This window comes from Hibiscus syriacus, unplaced genomic scaffold (assembly GCF_006381635.1).
Source record: "Hibiscus syriacus cultivar Baekdansim isolate YM2019G1 unplaced genomic scaffold, ASM638163v2 tig00111834_pilon, whole genome shotgun sequence".
In the NCBI taxonomy this organism is placed as follows: Eukaryota; Viridiplantae; Streptophyta; class Magnoliopsida; order Malvales; family Malvaceae; genus Hibiscus; species Hibiscus syriacus.
This window is the reverse complement of record NW_024063192.1, coordinates 318,525-342,234: the sequence shown is the minus strand read 5'-3', so window position 1 is coordinate 342,234 and position 23,710 is coordinate 318,525. Positions and strand designations below refer to the sequence as shown.

The window sequence follows — 23,710 nt, the reverse complement described above, 5'->3', positions numbered from 1 at the left end:
ATATGAAAATTTTAAACATTTTAAAAATAAATAAAATAATATTTTGAATATTAAAATAATCAAATATAATAAAATAATAGATAATGCTTTTATACAAAAGATGTGAAAGACACACACCTTCGCCTTGCGCCTAAGCTCTAGAGACCTTTTGCGTATTAATACGTCTGGCGCCTTTTAAAACCAAGATTATGTTACAGTTTTATTAATTTTTCGGTTTATGTAAAGGATGGAATTATATAAAGAGATTAAGACATAGGAAAAGCTAAAGATTACCCCCCAAATACCGGAAGACGATAAGCAACTTTAATTTAGAACCATTCAATAGTTTACATCAATCATCATTATTATCATCATTCAGAATTGGATTAATACAAATCTCAGTCATACTGGCTTTTCAGGCTTTCCAGGGGGGTCCATTGAAGGAAGCTGATATTCATCAGGTTTTAGTGACAGTGCAAAGTCTGGCAATGCTGGAGCTATTTGCATAATCCTGGAACTCAAATTGAACAAAATAAGTATTCCTTTTTATATAATTTTAAACCAATGTGATGGAAAAGGATACAAAAATGGGGTCAATTAGAAATAAATTGGGTGTTCAAAAGATCATCTCCAACAATTCACCCTTGGAATGTACATCACCAACTTGATCCTAAAGAGTTCATGGACCAAGTTGGAAAAAATGTCAAGTTCTGGGATAAATATAGAACCTAAAGAGTTGTCGAGCTCAGGGACTAATTGTTACTTTATCCGAAATCCGAATTCTAAAGGGTTGCCAAAGCTTTAACAGGTGGGTAAAAATGAAGGGGGGGAAAAGACTTACAGTTTATGTTTTTGTGAATCCCGGTTGATTGTTTTGCTTGGTATATCTTTTGGAATCTTCTCAGCAAGGTACTTGCAAGCTCCCCAGAGTGGAGGATTGCTGGGGGGGGGGGAAAGACAATAGGTACTGTTGTATAAGTGGAGATTACTACGTTGCACATCCAGGCATTCATTTAGTTATACAATATGTTACTCGGACTCGAGTGTAAGTGTTGGACATGCACGTCATAAAAAATGAAAAGTCCGAGCAATATAGGTTATATACAGGGAGAGTTCACAATTAAACTACCGTGATGAAGGGAGTGCCATATGGAATCCTTCACAAGTCTTTTTGCTTTCTTTGAGATACTCTTCTGCCGCTTGCAGAGCCGCTGCAGCAATGTCGGCAGACGCGTTCCCTTCTTCGAGGATTAATCCATGGAGATAGTATGCAACAGCCTGTAACATAAAAAGGCGATCCAGTTACTTTCTTATACATGTTTAGTAAATAAACATGTAATGTAAATTTGTAAAGGACTAGTTTCTATCAAGAGCTTTTCGATCTCAACAAGACCCGATTTGAGTTAAGAGAGAGAGTTGAGTTGCAGAAAAATTAAGTGCCCCTCGAACTTTTTGCAGGCCGAAAGAAACATTCTCTCAGAAGAAACCCAATTTTCTACACTTATATCCTGCTCAAGAACACTAGCTCGTTAGACAAAACACCGGCTCAAGAGCTCCACCAAGGAGATTGGAGTAGATGGCGGTGAACTATGAGCTCCTTATGAGATGCTTGCATGCCTACTTGTGCTGCCTAGTGGGTGGTTGAGGAGAATTGTACCTTAGCTTCAATATGCTTCCACTGAACGAAAAGCTTGTGTTTTTCTCCCCACCCATTTGCTAGTGGAAGGTCCTTTATGTATTCATGAGCCTGCATTTTATATGTACAAACCAGAAAATTGTCAAAGACAAATGATACACACACACACACACATATATATATATATGCACGTGTGTTTGTTTGTGTGTTTGCATGCAAGGAATAACAAATTTACCTGATGCCAGTATTTAGCCATCTCACATGCTAGCCTCCTTTTCACTGCCAGTGTGGCATTGATGCTATCAATTGCCATTCCCATTTGAATCTCAACACCCTGTAAATATTTCGAAATTAAAGGAAGCCTCCTATTTCTTTAATTAGAAACACGATATTCGAGTTACACCACACGTTACATAACCGCAAAATTTGCCATCCCCTCAGATACTAAGACCACCTTTGTCCTTAGTTAGATTTAAAGAGTGATATAGCCTTTGCCTAAACTGTTCGATATTTTTAAGTCTTTAACCAAAAGAAACGAATATCAGCCTCACTGGCTATGAATATTACCAGACCTAATGCTTGTAAACAAAGGGATTTGAGCACTCCCTCTGTCAGGTCTAATGGCAAATCATTCCTGCAATAAACAACAGTTTCGAGCACTGCTTAGTCCTTTCTGTGAATTATGACGCGTAAGGAAAATGAATATTAGAATTCATTTCGAGAACACTAGAGGCAGAAATCTTTCAAGCAAACCTAAGCTCCAAGGGCAACTGGGGAAGAACTTTCTGCACAGCAAAATCCAGATATCCAGCTGCCTTTAAGAAAATGTCGATGGATGCTCGTTTGCAGTCTTACAGAAATGAAGAAAAAAGGTAGATTTAGTCAGATAAATGGAGAAGGTCACGGTTTAAGTGCAAGGAATGGAAACAAACATCTAATGTATAATCCCTGCATAACACCTTATAGTTATCAGCTTAAGAAAAATATATCAACATTTACCATTGCCCGAGGTACCAATGACCTGAGGACCGGTTGGAATTTCCCCTTAAAAGTAAGAGGGATCTTCAAGTGAAAAAGGGATAACGGAAGGCCACCCCTGGTTGTGGTACCCAATTAATTATCCAAAAGGAAGAAAACACAGATGGAAAAGAAACTAAAATCTTCTAAATATAAGTTAACATGAAGACTAGAACTAAAATAAATTAAGTTCCGGAATGTTTGCAATAAGAAAACTTCTCCTGTGCTCTTTGTGTGGTGGTCTCATACATAAAAGATGGATCGAAGCAACCTTGCCTGTCGATGCTAGTAAACTAAAGCATGAACATACTTCTTACAGAAACTAGGGATCTAAGGAACTCATGATGCATTGCATAAGTAAATGCAACCTTTGGTACACAAAATTCTTTGAAAACCTTCACATGGAATCCGTTAGTATTTGTAAAATATATACAAGGGATTTATGATCTATGCCTTTCTGCGCTTGTATATAAAATGTCGCAGAAAAAAAAATCATGTTGTTCGATAGCAACGAGCATTGGAAGTGCAAGAAACAGACTTGTCATCCTCACCTTCTGATGATGTATTCTGACAGCCAGCAGTAGCTTTGTTCGGAAGAAGCAATGAATTGGTCTGGGACAACAATAGAACTGCCATCAAGTGCAACACTGATAGTACCTCATACCAAGAATCCGACATGGTAGTTTCCTGCACGATACAGAACAGTTTGAAAGGGAAACTGTAGACATTGAAAGGACTCTGATATGAAAATTACGATTCGGATCTGATTTAAGTCACCTCCACATCATCTTCCTGATTTATCCAACAGAACCGCAAGTTATGTGTTAGCCGGTTACCTATATGTGGTCAAAAAGATAAAACTTCAGAACATTTTTAACATTATATCAAATTCATAACTTACGGCGTAGATATGGTTATCATGTAGATACCGTTTTCAACTAGCCCCAACAAAACCGGCAGATAATCCTCGAGAGCCTGCTGCAGATCAGTCAAGGTTGAACCACCTGCATTATAAGATCGATGTTCAATTAAACAACATCGAACAATCTCCAAAGACAATATCAAAATCCTAAAGAAGTCATCAAACCGTGTTGTGTGGCTGTTCTTCTCGGCTTAGTAGTCATTGGTGCTTCTTGACCTGCCATGACCTCTATACGTGTTCTAAGCGCCGACAGACGTTCGACCAAGCTCTTGGATAGCCCATCGCCAAGCGGCTGAGCGAAATCAAGCGGTCTTGGAATTCTCAGTCCAGGAACAAAAACTACACTTTCCCCAATATTTTTAGGCCTCCTTCTGGCTCCCCCCGCAACATCTGGTGTCGATAGCAGGCATCCCATTTCCTTCCGCCATCGGTTCGTCTCAAGTCCTGAAACAATCCATATTATATAGAACCAGAACAGGGAAATCAAGTGAATTATTTTCAAACACTTCATCTACTACATATGAACATAATGAATTGTCCACCGACTGTGGAATTTGACCAACCATGATCTTGTTATTAAATTAGCAAGAAACTAAGAACCGAGAATCGGATTCTTTTCCAGAACACAAGGATCCATAATAGTGAGAATTTGAAGCACAGCCTAACAAAACCAAATTCCATGAATGAAAATTATATCATATTGTCGTAACCGGTTATCGTCCGGGCACGAATATATTTAAATTTGGCGGGGAAATTGATGTGAATAGATGGTTTTGAAAATAATTTGGGAGTCGCCATCGGCCTTTTGGGTCAGGTAGGTCGAATACCTAAAAAAAATATTTTTTAAAAGAGTTTTAAAAAAAACATCAATTAAAAAATTAAACTGATCTGCGTTTATAACCAAAAATTCGTTCTTTTTAATAATAACAAGGGATTCGTGGTCGGTTACGTTTAGGGAAGGATTAGCACCCCTACAACGCCCAAAATTGGTACTTTTTAATTATAAATTGTCTATATCATTAAAATTTTAAAAATTCAAAAATATATTTAATTTATAATTCTATTATTTTCAAAATTATATTTATTTAAAAATATCCGAAAAGAACTTCTAGGTGCCTTAAGACAGCTCTTTTCTTTGATATTGATAAATATTAATTTAAATAATATTGTTTATTTTTAAATTTTTTAAAATATCAGAATAGGACATCCAGTTGTATTAAGACTGTCCTTTTCTTTGATAAAAAATAAATATTTAAAAATTATTATTTATTATATATTTATGAATATATAAAAATATTTAACCATATAAAATAAAAAATATTACTAAAACAATGTATTTTAAGCAGTAAAATTAAAACATATAAAATAAATAACTAAATTATAATAAAAATAAAATTAAATCTAATTCCTAATTAATTAAATATTTTATTTTTTAATTTAATAATTTAGTGACCAAAACAAAATTATCTAAAATTCAAATTTTATAATAAAATTAATTAAAAATATGAACTAGGGATAAAAATTTTATTTATTAAAATTAAGGGATTAAATCTGTCATTTATCCTAAATATATTATTTTAATAAAAGGGACTAAAATGAATAAAATTAAAATTCGAAGACTAAATTAAAATTATTACAAATTCAGTTTAGTGACCAAAATGTAAAATTTACAAATACGAAGGACTGCGTCCGGGGTTTAACTATTTCGTAATTACGTGAATAGCCCTTCCCAAAACGGCGTCGTTCGGGAAGGGCTATTTAAGCCTAAAATCAGCTGGCCCGAAGGGCCAGCCTCATTTCTCCTCTCTTCCCTCTCTCTCTCTTTTCTGAGAGAAAGAAATTCTCTCGCTTCTCTCTAGAAGCTCTCCGGCCGGCCGCCGTTAGCCACCGTCAATACCACCGCCGGCCGCCATATCCGGTGGCCGGAAATTACAAATCCCACCCCAAATTAAAGCCTGGTTTTCCCTAAAGCTAGATCCGTAGGTTTTTTAGCCTAAAATACTACTGAAATGCGTAGATCTAAAGTTTATACCTTCGACCTTTGACTTTCCGATGGCTCCAAAAAGGTTCTGATGACCAACGGTTCCCTCGGTAAGTTTTTTTCTTCCTTTTTCCTTTTGTTTTTGCTCTGTTGTTGTAGACTGGGATCGTTGGTAGTTGTTATTTTCTCTGTTTTTTTTTTCTCTGTTTCTGTCCCTCTTCTTTTCTTGCAGATGGGTGGTGGCTTTTATAGCCACCACCGGTGTAGCCGTCGGACCGGTCCGAAGAAGGGCTCTCGGTGAGTCACCGGACTACCAGTGGTGACTCACCGAGTAGCCATGGCGTGGACGGCTGCCATTTTATCTTCTGGAGTCTTCGGTTGGGACGTGGCAGCGGCGTGGCGGCGAGAAGACTGTCGGCAGCCGCGTGGAAGCTGGGGCGGCGCCGCGTGGCCCTAGGGTATCAAACCCTAGGGTTTCTCTCTGGAACCATGTGGACCGTTGGATCGTGCCAGATCCAACGATTGTGATGAGGCGGCTGAGGATGATTAGGGTTAGGAAACCCTAACTGGAAACCCAAATATTTAGGGTTTCTGGTTGGATTTGGACCGGTTTCAGTTGGTTTGTAACTGGGCCGGTTGAATTGTAATTGGTTTGTAATTTATATGTATTTATATATTTAATAATAAAATAATAATAATAATAAAAATAAAAATAATAATAATAATGATAATAATAATATTAATAATAATAATAATAATAATAATATGGATAAAAAATAGTATCTTCAGCTGCCCCTCTTTGCTCATTCTTGTGTTAACAAGAATAGGGCAAAGATGAAAAGATAATAAAATTTTTTATCCATTTGACTTTACTTTGATCATTATGGAGATATTGAATAAATTCTTCTTTTTCTCCAGATGAGTTCTTCTCATTATGAACTTTCTGCTGGGGATGATGTTCCATCAAATGATGAATTCAAGCAAAAGATTGAACAAGTTCTTCTCATTATGAACTTCTTCTTCCTTCTTCAGATGAGTTCTTCTCATTATGAACTTTCTCTGGAAAAGAATGATCCATCAAGTGATGAATTCAAGCAAAAGGTTGAACAAGTTCTTCTCATTATGAACTTCTTCTTCCTTCTTCAGATGACGAGTTCTTCTCATTATGAACTCTTCCTCTGGAAATGATGATCCATCAAATTGATGAATTCAAGCAAAAGGTTGAACAAGTTCTTCTCATTATGAACTTCTTCTTCCTTCTTCAGCTGACGAGTTCTTCTCATTATGAACTCTTCTTCTGGAAATGATGATCCATCAGTTTGATGAATTCAAGCAAAAGGTTGAACAAGTTCTTCTCATTATGAACTTCTTCTTCCTTCTTCAGATGACGAGTTCTTCTCATTATGAACTCTTCCTCTGGAAATGATGATCCATCAAATTGATGAATTCAAGTCTTTGCTAAAATCTTTAAAATTCCTGTTAAAAATTCAACATAGATGAAAATGAATGAAAATGCACCTATTTTTGTAAACACCTAAAATATGATGCATGAATGTTAAGTTATTTGATTTCAGATGAGTGAATTGAATATTTCTTCAGTTGTAGAAACCCAATAAATCTTTCTTCTTCAAATCAGAGAATCTATCCTCTTTGACAAATGTAGAGGTAGATATAATGTCACAAAAATTTCTTGAGAATAAAACTCAATTGTGTAGGCTCTTGAAAAACTTGCATTCAAGCAACATGTTGATTCTGATAACAGCTCATCTGATTATGAAATGGCCTTTCAAGATGATTTCACAGATATCGATAGTTCTTCTAATACCAAAAAATCTTGAATTCTGATTCTGATGAGGAGAATAAACTGTTATACTTGACAAAAATGGGATTCTCAAAGGCTGAAGCTTCAATAGCCATGTAGAAATGTGGTCCAAACTCATCAATTGTAAAATTGATAAATTTTATATGTGCTGCTCAAATGACTAAGGCTGCTGATGCACTTCTTCTAGTAAAAGATAACTCAAAGAACACTTCCAGAAGATGCTATTGGCAAATTTATCTTTTAAATTCAATACTTGATTTTGTCCAATCAGATCAGATAACTCAAAGAACACTTCCAGAAGATGCTATGTTCTGTCCAACCAGATCAGATAACTTAAAGAACACTTCCAGAAGATGCTATGTTCTGATCAACCAGATCAGATAACTCAAAGAACACTTCCAGAAGATGCTATGTTCTGTTTAATGTTTGGACTGGAATATCACAGTACTTATTCGATGTAAAGCCAGAATTTGTAGATTCGAAGCATTTTCCTGCTGTCACACTGAAAATAGGCTATATTCATAATCTGCCAATTAAGAACAGAGTTTCTCTTATTCTGCTTCTTCCATGTGCTGATGCTTTTCCATTGACAAAGAAATGATGGCCTTCTTGGAATCCAAAAACAAAGTTGAACTGTTTATAAACATGTACAGGAAGTGCCAAATTAATAGAAAAGATTTGTAATGTTCTTGAAGCTTATGACAAAGAGCCACTTTCGAGTGTCCAGAAGTATGTTCTTGATGAGTGCTGAAAATGGAATCTAGTATGGGTTGGAAGGAATAAAGTTGCTCCACTTGAACCTGATAAGGTGGAAATGCTTCTAGGTTTCCTTAAAAACCATATACAAGGATCTGTATAGAAACATGTTTCCCAGTGATATCAATGTCTTGTTTCTTTTTGTTGGAATCAATGCTACAAAGGTTGCCTTTTATTGTCTTAGTATATCTTTGCAAACAGATGTGCAAGAACTGAATGGTGATCGGTTGGAGCAATTGATGAGTAGATTTGGCGGATTCGACCTCGTTGTCGGTAGCACCACTTATAACAATCTTGATGTTCATGGCTTTAAGCTAGTGATGATTTGCTTACTTTGTATTCCATGTATTCAAAAATATTAACATAAAGTGATATTCAGAAATCTTTAAATTATTTCAAAATTATGTTAATTCAATAGAAAAGAATAAATTGAATTTCCAAAAATAAATTGAATCTCCAATAAGTTGAACTTGAAATAGATAGAATTGTATTCAAAGTTCTGGCAATCATAAAAATTCAAATGTCTCCACAAATTATAAGCATAAGTATTTCTAAATTAATCAAGTTGACACAACTTAGAGTAATGATGTAAGCCTTTGTCTGGAAGATCTCAAACGTTGTCAAAATGCTTGTAGATGTGAAGCTTCTTCCAAACTATCAAAATCTTAAGAGAGTTCAATTGCCAGATGCCTAATATCAACCTGCATTTGAGCCGCCTTTTCAGGTTTTCAACTCAAATCCTTCCTTTGGTTACAAGATGCCCTTTGCAGGTTTTCACCTTGACCCCCTTTTTTCGTTTTTTTTTTCTTTTTTTTTTTTCTTTTTTGTTTTTTGTTGTTGTTTTTTTTTCTTCAAGCATAATATTTCTTGACAGAATCTGAGTTTATTGGATTTTTCAGAGTTTTTCCATCCATCTCTGCCAAGATCAATGCTCCTCCGGAAAAGGTCTTTTTTACAACGTATGGCCCTTCCCAATTAGGCATCCATTTCCCACGGAAATCTTTATGTATAGGCAAGATCTTTTTTAATACTAGATCACCCTCTTGGAATTCTCTTGGATGTACTTTCTTGTCATGAGACTTCATCATCCGTTTTTGATACATCTGTCCATGGCAAATAGCTTTCAATCTTTTCTCCTCAATAAGGTTCAATTGATCAACTCTAGCTTGGATCCATTCAGATTCATCCAGTTTTATTTCTCTTAATATTCGGAGCGATGGAATCTCAACTTCAATTGGTAAGACTGCTTCCATCCCGTAGACTAAAGAAAAAGGCGTTGCCCCAGTAGATGTTCGAACAGTAGTTCGGTATGCATATAGAGCAAAAGGTAACTTCTCGTGCCAATCTTTGTAAGTTTCAGTAGTCTTTGTAATGATTCTCTTGATGTTCTTATTTGCTGCTTCAACTGCCCCATTCATCTTTGGACGATATGCCACTGAATTTGCATGTTTGATCTTGAACTGTGCACAAAGTTCGGTCATCATTTTGTTGTTCAGGTTCAAAGCATTGTCTGTAATGATCCTCTCTGGTAGGCCATATCGACAAACTATCTCTTTCTTTATGAATTTGCAGACTGTGGACCTCTTAATATTAGTGTATGAAGCAGCTTCAACCCATTTGGTAAAATAATCAATTGCCACAAGAATGAAACAATGTCCATTCGATGCTTTTGGTGTGATTGCTCCAATGACATCTATTCCCCACATAGAAAATGGCCAGGGTGCTGTCATTACATGTAAAGGTGATGGGGGTACATGAATCTTGTCTGCATATATCTGGCATTTATGACATTTCCTTGCGTAATCAATGCAATCTGTGTACATAGTAGCCCAATAGTATCCATATCTCATTATTTTTCTGGCCATGGAAAGACCATTTGCATGTGTTCCACATATTCCACTGTGTACTTCTTCAATGACATTTCGAGCTTCACTGGTATTTAAACATCTCAATAGCATTTGATCATTGCTTCTTCTATACATAATCTCTCCATCAAGAAAATATCCAGCAGCCATTCTTCTCAAGGTTCTTTTATCAATTTCCGATGCATTTGGTGGATAACTTTGATTTTTGATATATTGCAGGATATCATGATACCATGGTTTACCATCTACCTCTTCTTCCACACTATAACAATGTGCAGGAATTTCATACACTTGCATTTTGATTGGCATCATATCAACTTTCTTATTTGCCTGAAACATAGCAGCTAATGTAGCCAAAGCATCTGCCATTTGATTTTCTTCTCGAGGGAGATAATTGAAGGTAACTCTCTCAAATTCTTTCACTAATTTGAGTGTAAAATTTCGGTATTCCAATAATTTGGGATCTTTTGTTTCCCATTCTCCTCGCAGTTGATACACCACTAACGATGAATCTCCATATATCTTGAGAAATTTGATTTTTCTTTCTATAGCTGCTTTCAATCCCATGACACAAGCTTCATATTCCGCCATATTATTGGTGCAAAAGAACTCCAGTCTACTTGTAAAGGGATAATAAATATTTTCTGGAGAAATTAACACTGCCCCAATTCCTCGTCCCAAAGCATTAGATGCTCCGTCAAAATAAAGTTTCCAAGTTGCAAATTCATCATTTGTTCTGACTTCTTCATTCATGGATATGCACAATAAATCTTCATCTGGAAAATTGAAGTTCAAAGGCTGATAATCATTTGATACACGACTGGCCAAAAAATCAGCTATGACACTTCCTTTTATCGCTTTTTGGTTGACATAGATAATATCAAACTCAGATAATAACATCTGCCATCTAGCCATTCTGCCTGTCAAAGCTGGTGATTCCATTAAGAACTTTAAAGGATCAAGTTTGGATATCAACCAAGTAGTATGGTATAACATATATTGTCTGAGTCTTCGAGTAGTCCACACCAAAGCACAACATAATTTTTGTATTGGTGGATATCGAACTTCACAATCAGTAAATTTCTTGCTCAGATAATAAATAGCTTTTCTTTTCTTCCTGATTCATCATGCTGTCCTAGTACACATCCCATCGAATTTTCGAAGACCGTCAAGTAGAGAATTAATGGTCTATCAGGCATTGGCGATACTAAAATTGGGGCATTGGATAAATATTTCTTAATAATATCCAAAGTTTCTTGACATTCTTCATTCCAAACTTCAGGATTGTTCTTTCGAAGTAATTTGAACACTGGATCACATTTGTCAGTTAATTGAGAAATGAACCGAGATATAATTTAATCTTCCCAAAAAGCCTCGAACTTCTTTTTTTGTATTGGGTGGTGGAAGATCTTGAATTGCTTTTACTTTATCTGGATCAATCTCGATTCCTTTTTTGCTGACCACAAATCCCAAAATTTTTCCGGAAGTTACCCCAAAAGTGCATTTAGCGGGGTTGAGCTTTAATTGATACTTCCTCAATCTTTGGAAAAGCTTTCTCAAATTTTTAATATGTTCTTCTTCAGTTTGGGATTTGGCAATCATGTCATCCACGTATACTTCAATCTCTTTGTGCATCATGTCATGAAACAAAGTTACCATGGCTCTTTGATATGTTACCCCTGCATTTTTCAATCCAAATGGCATCACTTTATAACAGAATGTGCCCCACATGGTTATAAATGTTGTCTTTTCCATGTCTTCAGGATTCATTTTTATCTGATTATATCCTGAAAAGCCATCCATAAATGAAAACCATGCATGCCCTGCAGTATTGTCCACCAATGTGTCTATGTGGGGTAAGGGAAAGCTGTCTTTCGGACTAGCTTTGTTGAGATCTCTGTAATCCACACACATTCGAACTTTCCCATTTTTATTAGGTACGGGAACAATGTTGGCTACCCATTCTGGGTATTTAGATGCCTCTAGGAAACCTGCATTGATTTGTTTCATCACTTCTTCTTTGATTTGCAACAACATTTCTGGCCTCATTCTTCTGAGCTTTTGTTGTATTGGTTTATATTCTGGATTGATTGGAAGCTTGTGTATCACTATATCTGTGCTCAAACCAGGCATATCTTGATAAGACCATGCAAAGATATCTTTGAACTCTTGAAGGAGATTTATCAATTCTTGTTTTATCTGGACTGTCAGAGTGGTACCAATTTTCACCTCTTTTATTTCTTCATCTGTTCCCAAATTCACAGTCTCAACCTCTTCCTTGTGTGGTAGAATTTGTTTGTCCTCTTTTTCTACCAATCTTAATAGTTCAGTAGGAACATCACATTCCAGTTCATCTTCACAACCATTGATTTCTTCCAGACATATAGGCTGCTCTAAATTTATCACTGGATTAAATCTAGGAATAAACATGCTATTAACACGGTGACACCTGCAAATTTAAGTCGGAACATTTCCGAAAGAATATAGTAAATTTATGAAAATAAATAAATGTAAAAATGTAAGAAAATGTAAAGAATGATTGCCATCTGAAAATTTTAAAGAAAATTTCTTATATTTAACATAATTTCTTTTACAAGATAACAAAAAGTTTTCATATTTTTGAGCTAAACATAAAGATTAGTTCTGAATATTACTCTGCATTAATATTAAAAACTATAGGAAGATCTTCAGTGGTCCAATTGGTGAGTGTTTCTCCAGGAAGGCATGGTCGAATCATATCCAAGTACTTGCCAGTCTTGTTGTTATTCGTGATCATGTTGATAAATAATCCATTCATAGCTTCTTCAACTATGTCTTGATCTTTCGTCAACTTTTCTTCTTTAAAGGCTTCAACAAGCTGCTGTTCCACATTAATTGTTCCCCCTGATCTGAATGTTGTCCTCAACTGTGGGAAAGACATGTGTTTCCAAAGGATTTCTCCTCCTTTCAATTTTGCCTTTCTGTCTTCACATATTCTTTTCATCTCTTTGTTCCTTTGCTGAAAATTGGGCTTAAACCCTAGCCCAAAACGGTCTTTTTTCATTTTTATACTGACAGGAACTGAAATCCCTTGAAGATTCTTTCCTAGACCTCTCCCAGTTTTAGCTCCGATGCCTAAAGTTTGTTGTACTGTCATCTTGGTGCAATCAGACAATCTGGGATATGGAATTTTCCTTCCTTCTGCAACAAAGGTTGTATTTACAAATTCAAGAGCTCGAAAAGAGCATTCAAGAGCCTCATCATTGGTGTCGATATATGGAACATCGCTTGTTACAGACGCAATGATTTCTTCTTCAGCATTGACGCATATTAGTTGTCCATCAACAACAAATTTCAATTTCTGATGTAATGAAGAAGGAACGGCTCCTGCTGAGTGAATCCATGGCCTCCCTAAGAGACAATTATATGTGGGGTGGATGTCCATCACCACAAAATCAATATTGTACACGACTGGGCCAATTAACAACGGTATTTCCATTTTCCCAAGCACTTCTTTTTGAGTACCATCAAATGCTCGTACCACATTCTGATAACTCTTCATGTGTGATTGATCCAGAGGCATTCTTTGAAGTGTAACTAGAGGCATCAAGTTGAGAGCAGATCCATTGTCAATCAATACTCCTGGCAATACATGACCATGACAGTGTGTCGTGATGTTCAAAGCTCTTACTGATCCCATTCCGCCTTCTGGTATTTCATCATCTGTGAAGGTTATGTAATTGTCAGCGGCTATATGTCCCACAATCCTGTCAAGTTTATTGAGGGATATATCTTCGGGGATAAATGTTTGATTGAGGATTTTCATCAAAGCATTCCTATGCGCTTCTGAATTCATCAAAAGATCAAGAATAGAAATTCTCGCCTGTTGTTTGTGTAGTTGTTCAACCACACTATACTCACTATGTTTCAAGAATTTCAAAAATTCTTGAGCTTGCTTTTCTGTCACAGGTTCATTGAATGCTGGAAGGGATTCATCTTCAAATACCTTCTGAGGTATTGCCATGGCTTTTCCTTTTGCTTTCACTTGTTCTGAAGCATTGGATGTTTCGGGAGAGTAACATCTCCCACTTCTTGTAAAGAAACCGACCTCGCTCACTGCTTCAGATGCCGATGTTGTACTCAGACTTTGTGTTTTCTCTTCTGTTTTATTTAGAGAATCAGATCCTCCTACCATTGAAACATTGGTAGTATAATTCCAAGGTACTCTGCGGGTATCTTTGTATGGAAATGGTAGAGGAGTGGTAATAATTACTTTTGGCCTTATTGGTGCCGGAATCGTCGTAGATGATTTCACATTAATGATCACAGGATCACTTATTCTTTGACTTGGTTTAGAATCCTCAGATGAGCAAACATCATCTTCTTTTTTCCCGGGTTTTTCTTCAAAGAATTCTATTTCTCTGTTGTTCATCAATTTTTGCACCAAGTTTCTAAACTCAGGACATAATTGAATTTTATGCCCTTTCTCCTGATGATATTCACAATAATTCTTGCCTTCATTCTGCTTTGGCCTGAATTGTTGTGGAATTATACCGGCTAAAGAAAGCTGTTGGAATATCCAAACAAATGGAGATTTAATTTCAGAAATGTCAGTCTTTGCTTTCTTTCTGTCCTCTTCCTGAATTGCATTCACGTTTTTATCTCCATGATTTGGCAATGGATGACTTGATGCGGATGGTGTATTAAATTCCAACTTCCAGTGTTGATCAAATTTTGAACCACCCTTTTGAATGCTAGACAGTTTTCAATAGAATGTCCTGTAATTTCTTCATGGTAAACACAGTGTGCCTTTGTATCATACCAAGGAGGGAATGGTGGTTGCATGGGAACCAAAGGATAGGGCCGTATAACATCTGCTTTTAACAGCGAATCATAGACCTCTGCATATGGTACTGGTAAAGGTGTAAAAGACAACCTTTCGTTTTCTTTTCGAGATCCTCTGGACTCTGCTCGATTAGTGTTTGTTTCCTCTTTCTTAACCCTTGGCTGGGTTATTGTAACACTTTTCGATGAATCTTTGCTGTAAGAATTTGCATTGTTGACTTCATTCTCCTTTTTCCGGTACGTAGGTCTTTTGGAACTAGACCCATCATTTGATTCAATCTTGCCACTTTTCAAGACATTTTCAATTAATTCTCCAGAAATGACCAAATCTGCAAAATTTCTTGTTGCATTCCCCATTAAATGGTTTAAATAAGGGGCCTTCAATGTATGGAAAAACATTACTGTGGCCTCTTTTTCTGACAAAGGTGGTTGAACTTGGGCCGCAGTGTCACGCCATCTCTGGGCATACTGTCTGAATGTTTCATTATTCTTTTTCTCCAAGTTTTGGAAAGTCCATCTATCAGGGACCATGTCTGTCACATGGCGGTACTGCTCTAAAAATGCTTTAGCCAAATCTTTCCAGGATCTAATGTTGGCTTTGGTCAATTGAGTATACCATTTCAAAGCCGGTCCTGTCAAACTATCCTGGAAGCAGTGAATTAACAATTTTTCGTCCTTCACATATCCTGCCATTCTTCGACAAAACATAGTAATGTGGGATGAAGGGCATGTAGTACCGTCATATTTATCAAATTCGGGAGCTTTGAACTTGATAGGGAGGATTAGGTCTGGAACCAAACTCAGCTCACTAGCATCAAATCCATAGAATGATTCAGTTATTTCCACGGATTTCATTCGCTCTTCTAAGCTCTTGATCTGTCTGGTCAGTTCTTCATTTACTTTTTGTTTCTCATTTAGCTCATTCAAATCTGGGATCAACTGATCAGTATTAAGATCCCCTACTTTCACATCTGATATAAGCGGATTTTTGCTTGAAGATGCGGGATCCACTTGTTGATCTTCATGTGGTTTAGCTTCTTGTAATGCAGATGTACGAGCATTGATTTGTATAGGGGTAATACCAGAGTGATAAATTGGTTCTGGTGAAAAACCTAGAGGATATATGGGTTCTTGGTCGAAAGATACAGGATTTTCATGCATTTTTCCACTGATAGCCTGCCTTTTAAACATGTCCTCTATCTTCTTCATCATACTGTCTTGTGAATTTGCAATGCTGGCTTCAATTTTTTCCAACTTCATTCTCATTTCTTCTTGTTCTTTATGATGTTGTTCCTCAATACGCTGTATTTTATCCTCCATAATTCTCTTAGTAGCTTGTCTAGTACCGTAGTGATGTAGTATTTTCTCTTTTGGCCAGAGTAACTGCGATTTAAAAATCTCTTAATATTATTTTTTCAAATTTTAATTAATGAATTTTAACTTAATAAAATAATAATTCATAGCGAAAATTGTGAAATGAATGATGAATGTATGCAAAATGCATGTATGTAAAAACATTGATCCCAAAAAGTTAACTGTCATAGAACAACTTTCATCGGCATACAAAAGTTTCTTTATAATAGTTCATAACTACAGATAAGGCGTAGCTTTCCTATTAAGCTCTATAATTTCTTTCATTAACCATGACACCTTCTTTCCACATCTAGAAACTGGATCAACTTGATGCTCAATTATTTTGGCTTCAACAGCTAGTTCCCCAACATATCTGGCAACTTCGCTCATTTGTACCATGGCCTCGAACACCATATTACTTCTTTCTTCACTTCTTTCAACATAAAACTCAGTTGACTTTTGCCATTGTTCATTTGTTCCTTCAAGAGTTTGCTCTAACTCAGTGATTCTGACTTGACAATTGTGCAGGATTTTTTCAAGATCTCTAATGCGTCTTCGCAGTGAAGCATTTTCTTCATTACTTTCTTTGAGATCATTAGGTCCTAGACGAACCTTTTCTTGAAACAATGATTCTTCAAGTTGCAAAATGTAAGCATTAAACTCTGAGTTTTTGTTTCTAGACTGATCCAGATCCTCTTCAAGTTTTGTTCGTGCTTCTTGCATTCTTTGATTAAGCTTCTGGATTTGAACATCTTTGTTTCTGCATCTTTGCATCCAATTGCTAGCCACTTCTTGTTCTACCTCAAGTCTGGTGTTGAAATTTTTTCTTTCTAGCTCCCATTTTTCTTTTTCAACATTGGATTCTTCCATCTTTTGGCCTCTGACTTCAAGCTCAGCAATCAACTGGTTCATTTCAGATTCAAATCCCTTGAACATGCTATTTTTCTCGCCTTCAAATTTATCAAAGATGTCATTCTTCATCTCTTCTAAATCTTTGGCTCGATCCCTTTCTCTTTGCATTTCATTCATGATCTCGCGGTGTTCAGCCTTGTGTTTTATAATTCGCTCTCTTCTGTCAACCTCGAAATCTTCCATTTTTTGCTTTCCTTTTTCCAGGCTTTTGAGTAGACGGCTATTCTTCCCTTTTAGATCTTCAACTCGTCTTTTCTCAATGTTCAATTCTCTGGTCATCTGTACCGTTGATTGGCTGGGTCCTGATGCTTTTCGGGATTTGTATAACTCCTGGTAATCTTTCTGTAAGGCTCTGTACTCATCCTCACCTTTTTCTTTATCTTTTCTCAACATTGCACATTGTGATGAATGAAAGTCAATGTCAACCCCCAACATAGCTTTATCTTGTCTCATTTGCTCTAATTCTTTCGACCAGCCATCTCTTTCTGCTTCAAACTCAGCTCTCAAGATTTCAATCTCTGATGGAACCACCTTAATGCGATCTTCCATAGGAATATCCTCATTTTGATCTGGTAGAGGAATATTTTCGTTTTTTCTGACAGATCTCCATTTTTCATAATCAGGAGTTAGCATTTCCTTTGCTGATTTAGCTCGAATACAAAAAGTTGTTTTCCAAGCTGTAACGGCTTCCATGATGTTTCTTTTATAATTTTTGCTGTGAAATGCAAACTCAGATGACTGTAGTCCAGCAGTGACAGGTACAAATTGACGACCTTCATACTGTCTTATAACCAGAAGTGGTGCATATCCAATTCCTCCCCATAATCCGAGCAACATTATCCAGTTGTAATCACCACATTTGTAAATGAATTCCCTTTGTATTTGCCACGGGGCTCGCCAAATAACGTCATTGCTTTGCAGATTTCGAAAGGCATTAATCCACATATCTTTCTTAATTTCTTTAGGCCATTCCTGCTCCAGAAATTCCTTTAATGGTGAATAATCCGTATTAAAACGTCGGTATGAAATCTTTTCTGTTCTCCAGAAATGACTACGGATCCAAACATATAACAACTGAGTACACCCTGAGAATCGTCCACCTCCTAGCCTTCTGCAAGCATTTAACGATCTGAAGGTTTCTGCTAGGATTGCAGAAACAGGATTAATCTTCTTCGGTAGCTGTTCAAACAAGTCTACCACTGCAGCTTCAATATATCCCAATACTTTTGGGAAGATGACCATGCCATATATACCCAGAGCAAATAGATCGAATCGTACTTTAATATCTGGATGGCTCTGAATAAGTTCTCTGATGTTGGTCCAAGCAATGCCTTCACTTTCGCCTTTTTGTTTTGTACGGGATACTACCCATTCTTCTCGTACTCCGGCAATTTTTGCTAATTTAACTCGGAAGGGTTGAGTTTTAATTGACTTTGAATAGATTCGATTCTCCAAAGCCCCTTCGATATGTAGCAAAGTTGTGTATTCTTCAATAGTAGGGACCAAGTCCTCCTTATTGAAAGTGAAGCAATTGTACCATGGATTCCAGAATTGAACTAGGGCTCGGAATAATTCATCATCAACTTCTACATAGAGCAGATATGGAATGTCTCCGTAAGTCTGATAAAACTGCAATTTTTTGTTTGAATCCCAACTTTCCCAAATGCTTCGCAAATCTTGCATATCATTTCTTTTTAATGAAACTGGAGCATAACTGGCCAAGTCAGATACATAATCATCCTGCAGACTGTCTCCTTCTTGTCTTTGTAAATCTTCAGCCCACTGTCTTACTTCTGAGTTTAGAATTACTTGACTTGAACACTTTTTATCCATAGATGAAGGCTTTCCAATGAGACAATTAACACAAGGATCAATGTCTTTTATCCTGTATGATGCAATGTAAACAGAAAAATAAAGAACACACAAAAAAGAAAATAAATTAGTTTATATAATAAAGAAATTTTACATAAATATTCTTTATTTAAACATGCTTTTCTGAATTTAAATAATTTAAATAAACATGTAATTTAAACAATAAATAAATTAACAGAAAAGACAGAATTCATTTCTCCTGTGTGTACATCTATTTTGGACAAAATTTTGGCATGACTTCGGATTGGAAGAGTTTCTAAGGTTTTTTATATGCAGGGTTTCAGATCTAGAAGTAAAGGTACCCGAATTGTCCATGTTAGTGCCTCCTTAGGCTGCTAACCCTCAATCCTAGTCCATTACAGACTAAAGTGGATCGAGTTCAATTCGAGGGGATACATTTCTCTATGCCGGACACGGAGAATAAATTCTCACGAAAACATAGAGTATATGAACCCCGAAAGTTACTTGCTAGGTCTGACACGGAGAATAAATTCTCACGAAGACGTCGCTTTCACTCCCACTTAAAAGGGACAACTCAATTATAGAGCTTTATGTTATGCAATGCAAGTGTTGTGTGTGAGGAGAAATGTTCAAACCTTTGACATAAAAATAAATACTGAAATAAAATACTTGTAAATAAAACATATAAATATTATAAAAATAATAAATAAATAAATAAAAAATTTGAAAAGAAAGAATTAAAAATTAAATATATAAATTTTTAATTTTTGACTAATAGAGACAATTTATAATTGATTTTTAAAAGTTTGACCAGGGTCCCCAGCGGAGTCGCCAAGCTGTCGTAACCGGTTTTCGTCCGGGCACGAATATATTTAAATTTGGCGGGGAAATTGATGTGAATAGATGGTTTTGAAAATAATTTGGGAGTCGCCATCGGCCTTTTGGGTCAGGTAGGTCGAATACCTAAAAAAAATATTTTTTAAAAGAGTTTTAAAAAAAACATCAATTAAAAAATTAAACTGATCTGCGTTTATAACCAAAAATTCGTTCTTTTTAATAATAACAAGGGATTCGTGGTCGGTTACGTTTAGGGAAGGATTAGCACCCCTACAACGCCCAAAATTGGTACTTTTTAATTATAAATTGTCTATATCATTAAAATTTTAAAAATTCAAAAATATATTTAATTTATAATTCTATTATTTTCAAAATTATATTTATTTAAAAATATCCGAAAAGAACTTCTAGGTGCCTTAAGACAGCTCTTTTCTTTGATATTGATAAATATTAATTTAAATAATATTGTTTATTTTTAAATTTTTTAAAATATCAGAATAGGACATCCAGTTGTATTAAGACTGTCCTTTTCTTTGATAAAAAATAAATATTTAAAAATTATTATTTATTATATATTTATGAATATATAAAAATATTTAACCATATAAAATAAAAAATATTACTAAAACAATGTATTTTAAGCAGTAAAATTAAAACATATAAATAAATAACTAAATTATAATAAAAATAAAATTAAATCTAATTCCTAATTAATTAAATATTTTATTTTTTAATTTAATAATTTAGTGACCAAAACAAAATTATCTAAAATTCAAATTTTATAATAAATTAATTAAAAATATGAACTAGGGATAAAAATTTATTTATTAAAATTAAGGGATTAAATCTGTCATTTATCCTAAATATATTATTTTAATAAAAGGGACTAAAATGAATAAAATTAAAATTCGAAGACTAAATTAAAATTATTACAAATTCAGTTTAGTGACCAAAATGTAAAATTTACAAATACGAAGGACTGCGTCCGGGGTTTAACTATTTCGTAATTACGTGAATAGCCCTTCCCAAAACGGCGTCGTTCGGGAAGGGCTATTTAAGCCTAAAATCAGCTGGCCCGAAGGGCCAGCCTCTTTCTCCTCTCTTCCCTCTCTCTCTTTTCTGAGAGAAAGAAATTCTCTCGCTTCTCTCTAGAAAAGAGAGAAGCTCTCCGGCCGGCCGCCGTTAGCCACCGTCAATACCACCGCCGCCGCCATATCCGGTGGCCGGAAATTACAAATCCCACCCCAAATTAAAGCCTGGTTTTCCCTAAAGCTAGATCCGTAGGTTTTTTAGCCTAAAATACTACTGAAATGCGTAGATCTAAAGTTTATACCTTCGACCTTTGACTTTCCGATGGCTCCAAAAAGGTTCTGATGACCAACGGTTCCCTCGGTAAGTTTTTTTCTTCCTTTTTCCTTTTGTTTTTGCTCTGTTGTTGTAGACTGGGATCGTTGGTAGTTGTTATTTTCTCTTTTTTTTTTTTTTCTCTGTTTCTGTCCCTCTTCTTTTCTTGCAGATGGGTGGTGGCTTTATAGCCACCACCGGTGTAGCCGTCGGACCGGTCCGAAGAAGGGCTCTCGTGAGTCACCGGACTACCAGTGGTGACTCCCGAGTAGCCATGGCGTGGACGGCTGCCATTTTATCTTCTGGAGTCTTCGGTTGGGACGTGGCAGCGGCGTGGCGGCGAGAAGACTGTCGGCAGCGCGTGGAAGCTGGGGCGGCGCCGCGTGGCCCTAGGGTATCAAACCCTAGGGTTTCTCTCTGGAACCATGTGGACCGTTGGATCGTGCCAGATCCAACGGTTGTGATGAGGCGGCTGAGGATGATTAGGGTTAGGAAACCCTAACTGGAAACCCAAATATTTAAGGTTTCTGGTTGGATTTGGATCGGTTTCAGTTGGTTTGTAACTGGGCCGGTTGAATTGTAATTGGTTTGTAATTTATATGTATTTAATATATTTAATGATAAATAATAATAATAATAAAAATAAAAATAATAATAATAATAATATTAATAATGATAATAATAATATTAATAATAATAATAATAATAATAATATGGATAAAAAATAGTATATTCACATATAGGCTGAGAAGAAAGGATTAATTAAATAACAAGTTGCTTATCAACCTACTGGTTTTGCAACAAAAAACCAGGAGCCATAGTGGTTTCATAGAAGCATACAAATACCAAATACAAACAATGGATAGACAAGCTTAACCCCAAATAATGACCCTTTCTTACAACAGCAAAATTATTTACTTTGGAAAATCATTTATGAGACAAAACAAAAGGAATCAGCATACCTGACAAGTTCTTCTCAAGCAATAATTTGGAAACATTTAGGAATCTCCATTATATATACTTGTATATTGCATCTTTTGTGAAATTAATTGAGAAAGAGAAATGAAACATTAAACTAAAAAAAAACTGTTGAAAAGATGATGGATTTCTCTCTTTCAGCTTTGTTCTGGGTTGTGTTTCCTCCCTTTTTCTGGCCAAAGCTGTTCTATGTTGAGTTGAAGCAGATGATTCGTTTCTAACATCGAAAGCATGCTTGCTTTGCTTTCTGGCCAACTCTGGTGAAAATGGGTAATGATTTTTAACACTAATTATTATTGTTATTATTATTATTATTATATGTGTGTATATATATATATATATTGTTGTACACATTGGCATTGCACCCAAGTTGCAAACATCCTTATAACGTAAGAAAATTTAACACTGGAGAAAAGGAGGTGAAAACGCAGTAATAAAGTTAGAGGCTTTAAAAAGGAATCTTTTTTACATTTAATCACATGATTCACCCACAAATTTAGTTAAATGACAATCAGTGTTTTGAAAACCAGATCGGATCGGCCGGTTTAACTGGGAATCGTTGTCTAGTCCGGTTCAATCTATACCGATTGATTCGTTACTAGTGAACCGGCCGGAACTGTTGAACCGTTCAAACTGGACCGGTTGAAAACCGGAAAAAATCGGAAAAAACCGCCAATTTTGTTTTTTTTTTTAAAAATTAAATCAAACGACGTCGTTTGTTAAACGAGCCAAGTCGAACTCGAGTATTGCTGAGCTCGACTCGAACTTGAAAACTTTAAAAGTAAGCTTAACTCTACTCAAACTCACGAGCTAAAAATTATCAAGTTCAACTCGAACTCGAAATATAATATTGAAACTTAAACTCGAAAAGGCTTGAACTCAAAAAAAAAAATTAGAAGCTCGATTGAAGCCTAAAATTCGAGCTTGATAGAAGTGAAAGAATAATTCACTCAATGCTCATCAAAAGACTCTATGATTTTGAATGCCAAATTACATCTATTATTTATAGAAGTTAGTTGGGATGATCTTTTATGTTTCTTAGCCATGTGAGATTGTTTAAAAAAAATTAAACTAAACAATATCATTTTGTTATGATTTTTTTAGTCCTAAATTTATTTTTTAATTATAGTTATATAATTATATTTATTATTTAATATGTTTTACCTTAAATATTATGTTGTAGTTAATTTGGATCATTTTGTTTCACTTGATTTTATGGTTTTTAACTTATATATGTTATGACTTGCTTTGAATATGAATTGTGATATAAAAAATTATTTTTTATTAAATATTTTTGATATTTTTATTTAATTTTTTAAATAATTATAACATCGTTCAGTTATTTTGACCGATCAAACTAATTCGATTGAATTAATAAACTGATAACATGACTGGTTCGTTAATCGGTCAAATTCTATAAACCATTATGACAATCATTTCTTGCTTTAAAACTGATTTCCGTAAAGGCAGCGATGATTTTGAACGAAAATCGATAAACATACGTCACTATTGTAACATGTTCGATAAACACGATAAGGTGAAGTATGGTTTTCTATCACTCAACTTTCTTTGTTTTCATGTTTTGGTCATTTAATTTTACATTTTTCTAATTTGATTAACTAACTTCTGTTTTAGTCACTCGACCATCAGG

The 23,710-nt window shown here is 35.4% G+C and overlaps 1 protein-coding gene across 2 annotated transcripts; it reads right to left on the bottom strand.

Annotated features, from left to right (window-relative positions):
* Positions 1-360: 360 nt before the first annotated feature.
* Positions 361-22,287, bottom strand: LOC120171452. 2 transcript variants are annotated; one of them, XM_039179159.1, is made up of 12 exons: positions 22,044-22,287; positions 3,720-3,998; positions 3,562-3,636; positions 3,410-3,468; positions 3,184-3,319; positions 2,369-2,465; positions 2,183-2,249; positions 1,851-1,949; positions 1,637-1,726; positions 1,109-1,257; positions 821-919; positions 361-490 (listed from the first exon to the last, which is right to left on the bottom strand). In XM_039179159.1, exons 2-12 carry the CDS (start codon positions 3,967-3,969, stop codon positions 382-384), a joined length of 1,230 nt encoding a protein of 409 aa, XP_039035090.1. In that variant the 5' UTR covers positions 3,970-3,998; positions 22,044-22,287; the 3' UTR covers positions 361-381. The 2 variants fall into 2 exon arrangements, with proteins under 2 accessions (XP_039035090.1, XP_039035091.1); XM_039179160.1 differs by lacking the exon at positions 821-919 and having other exon boundaries at positions 3,720-3,997; positions 22,044-22,281.
* Between the last annotated feature and the right edge of the window lie 1,423 nt (positions 22,288-23,710).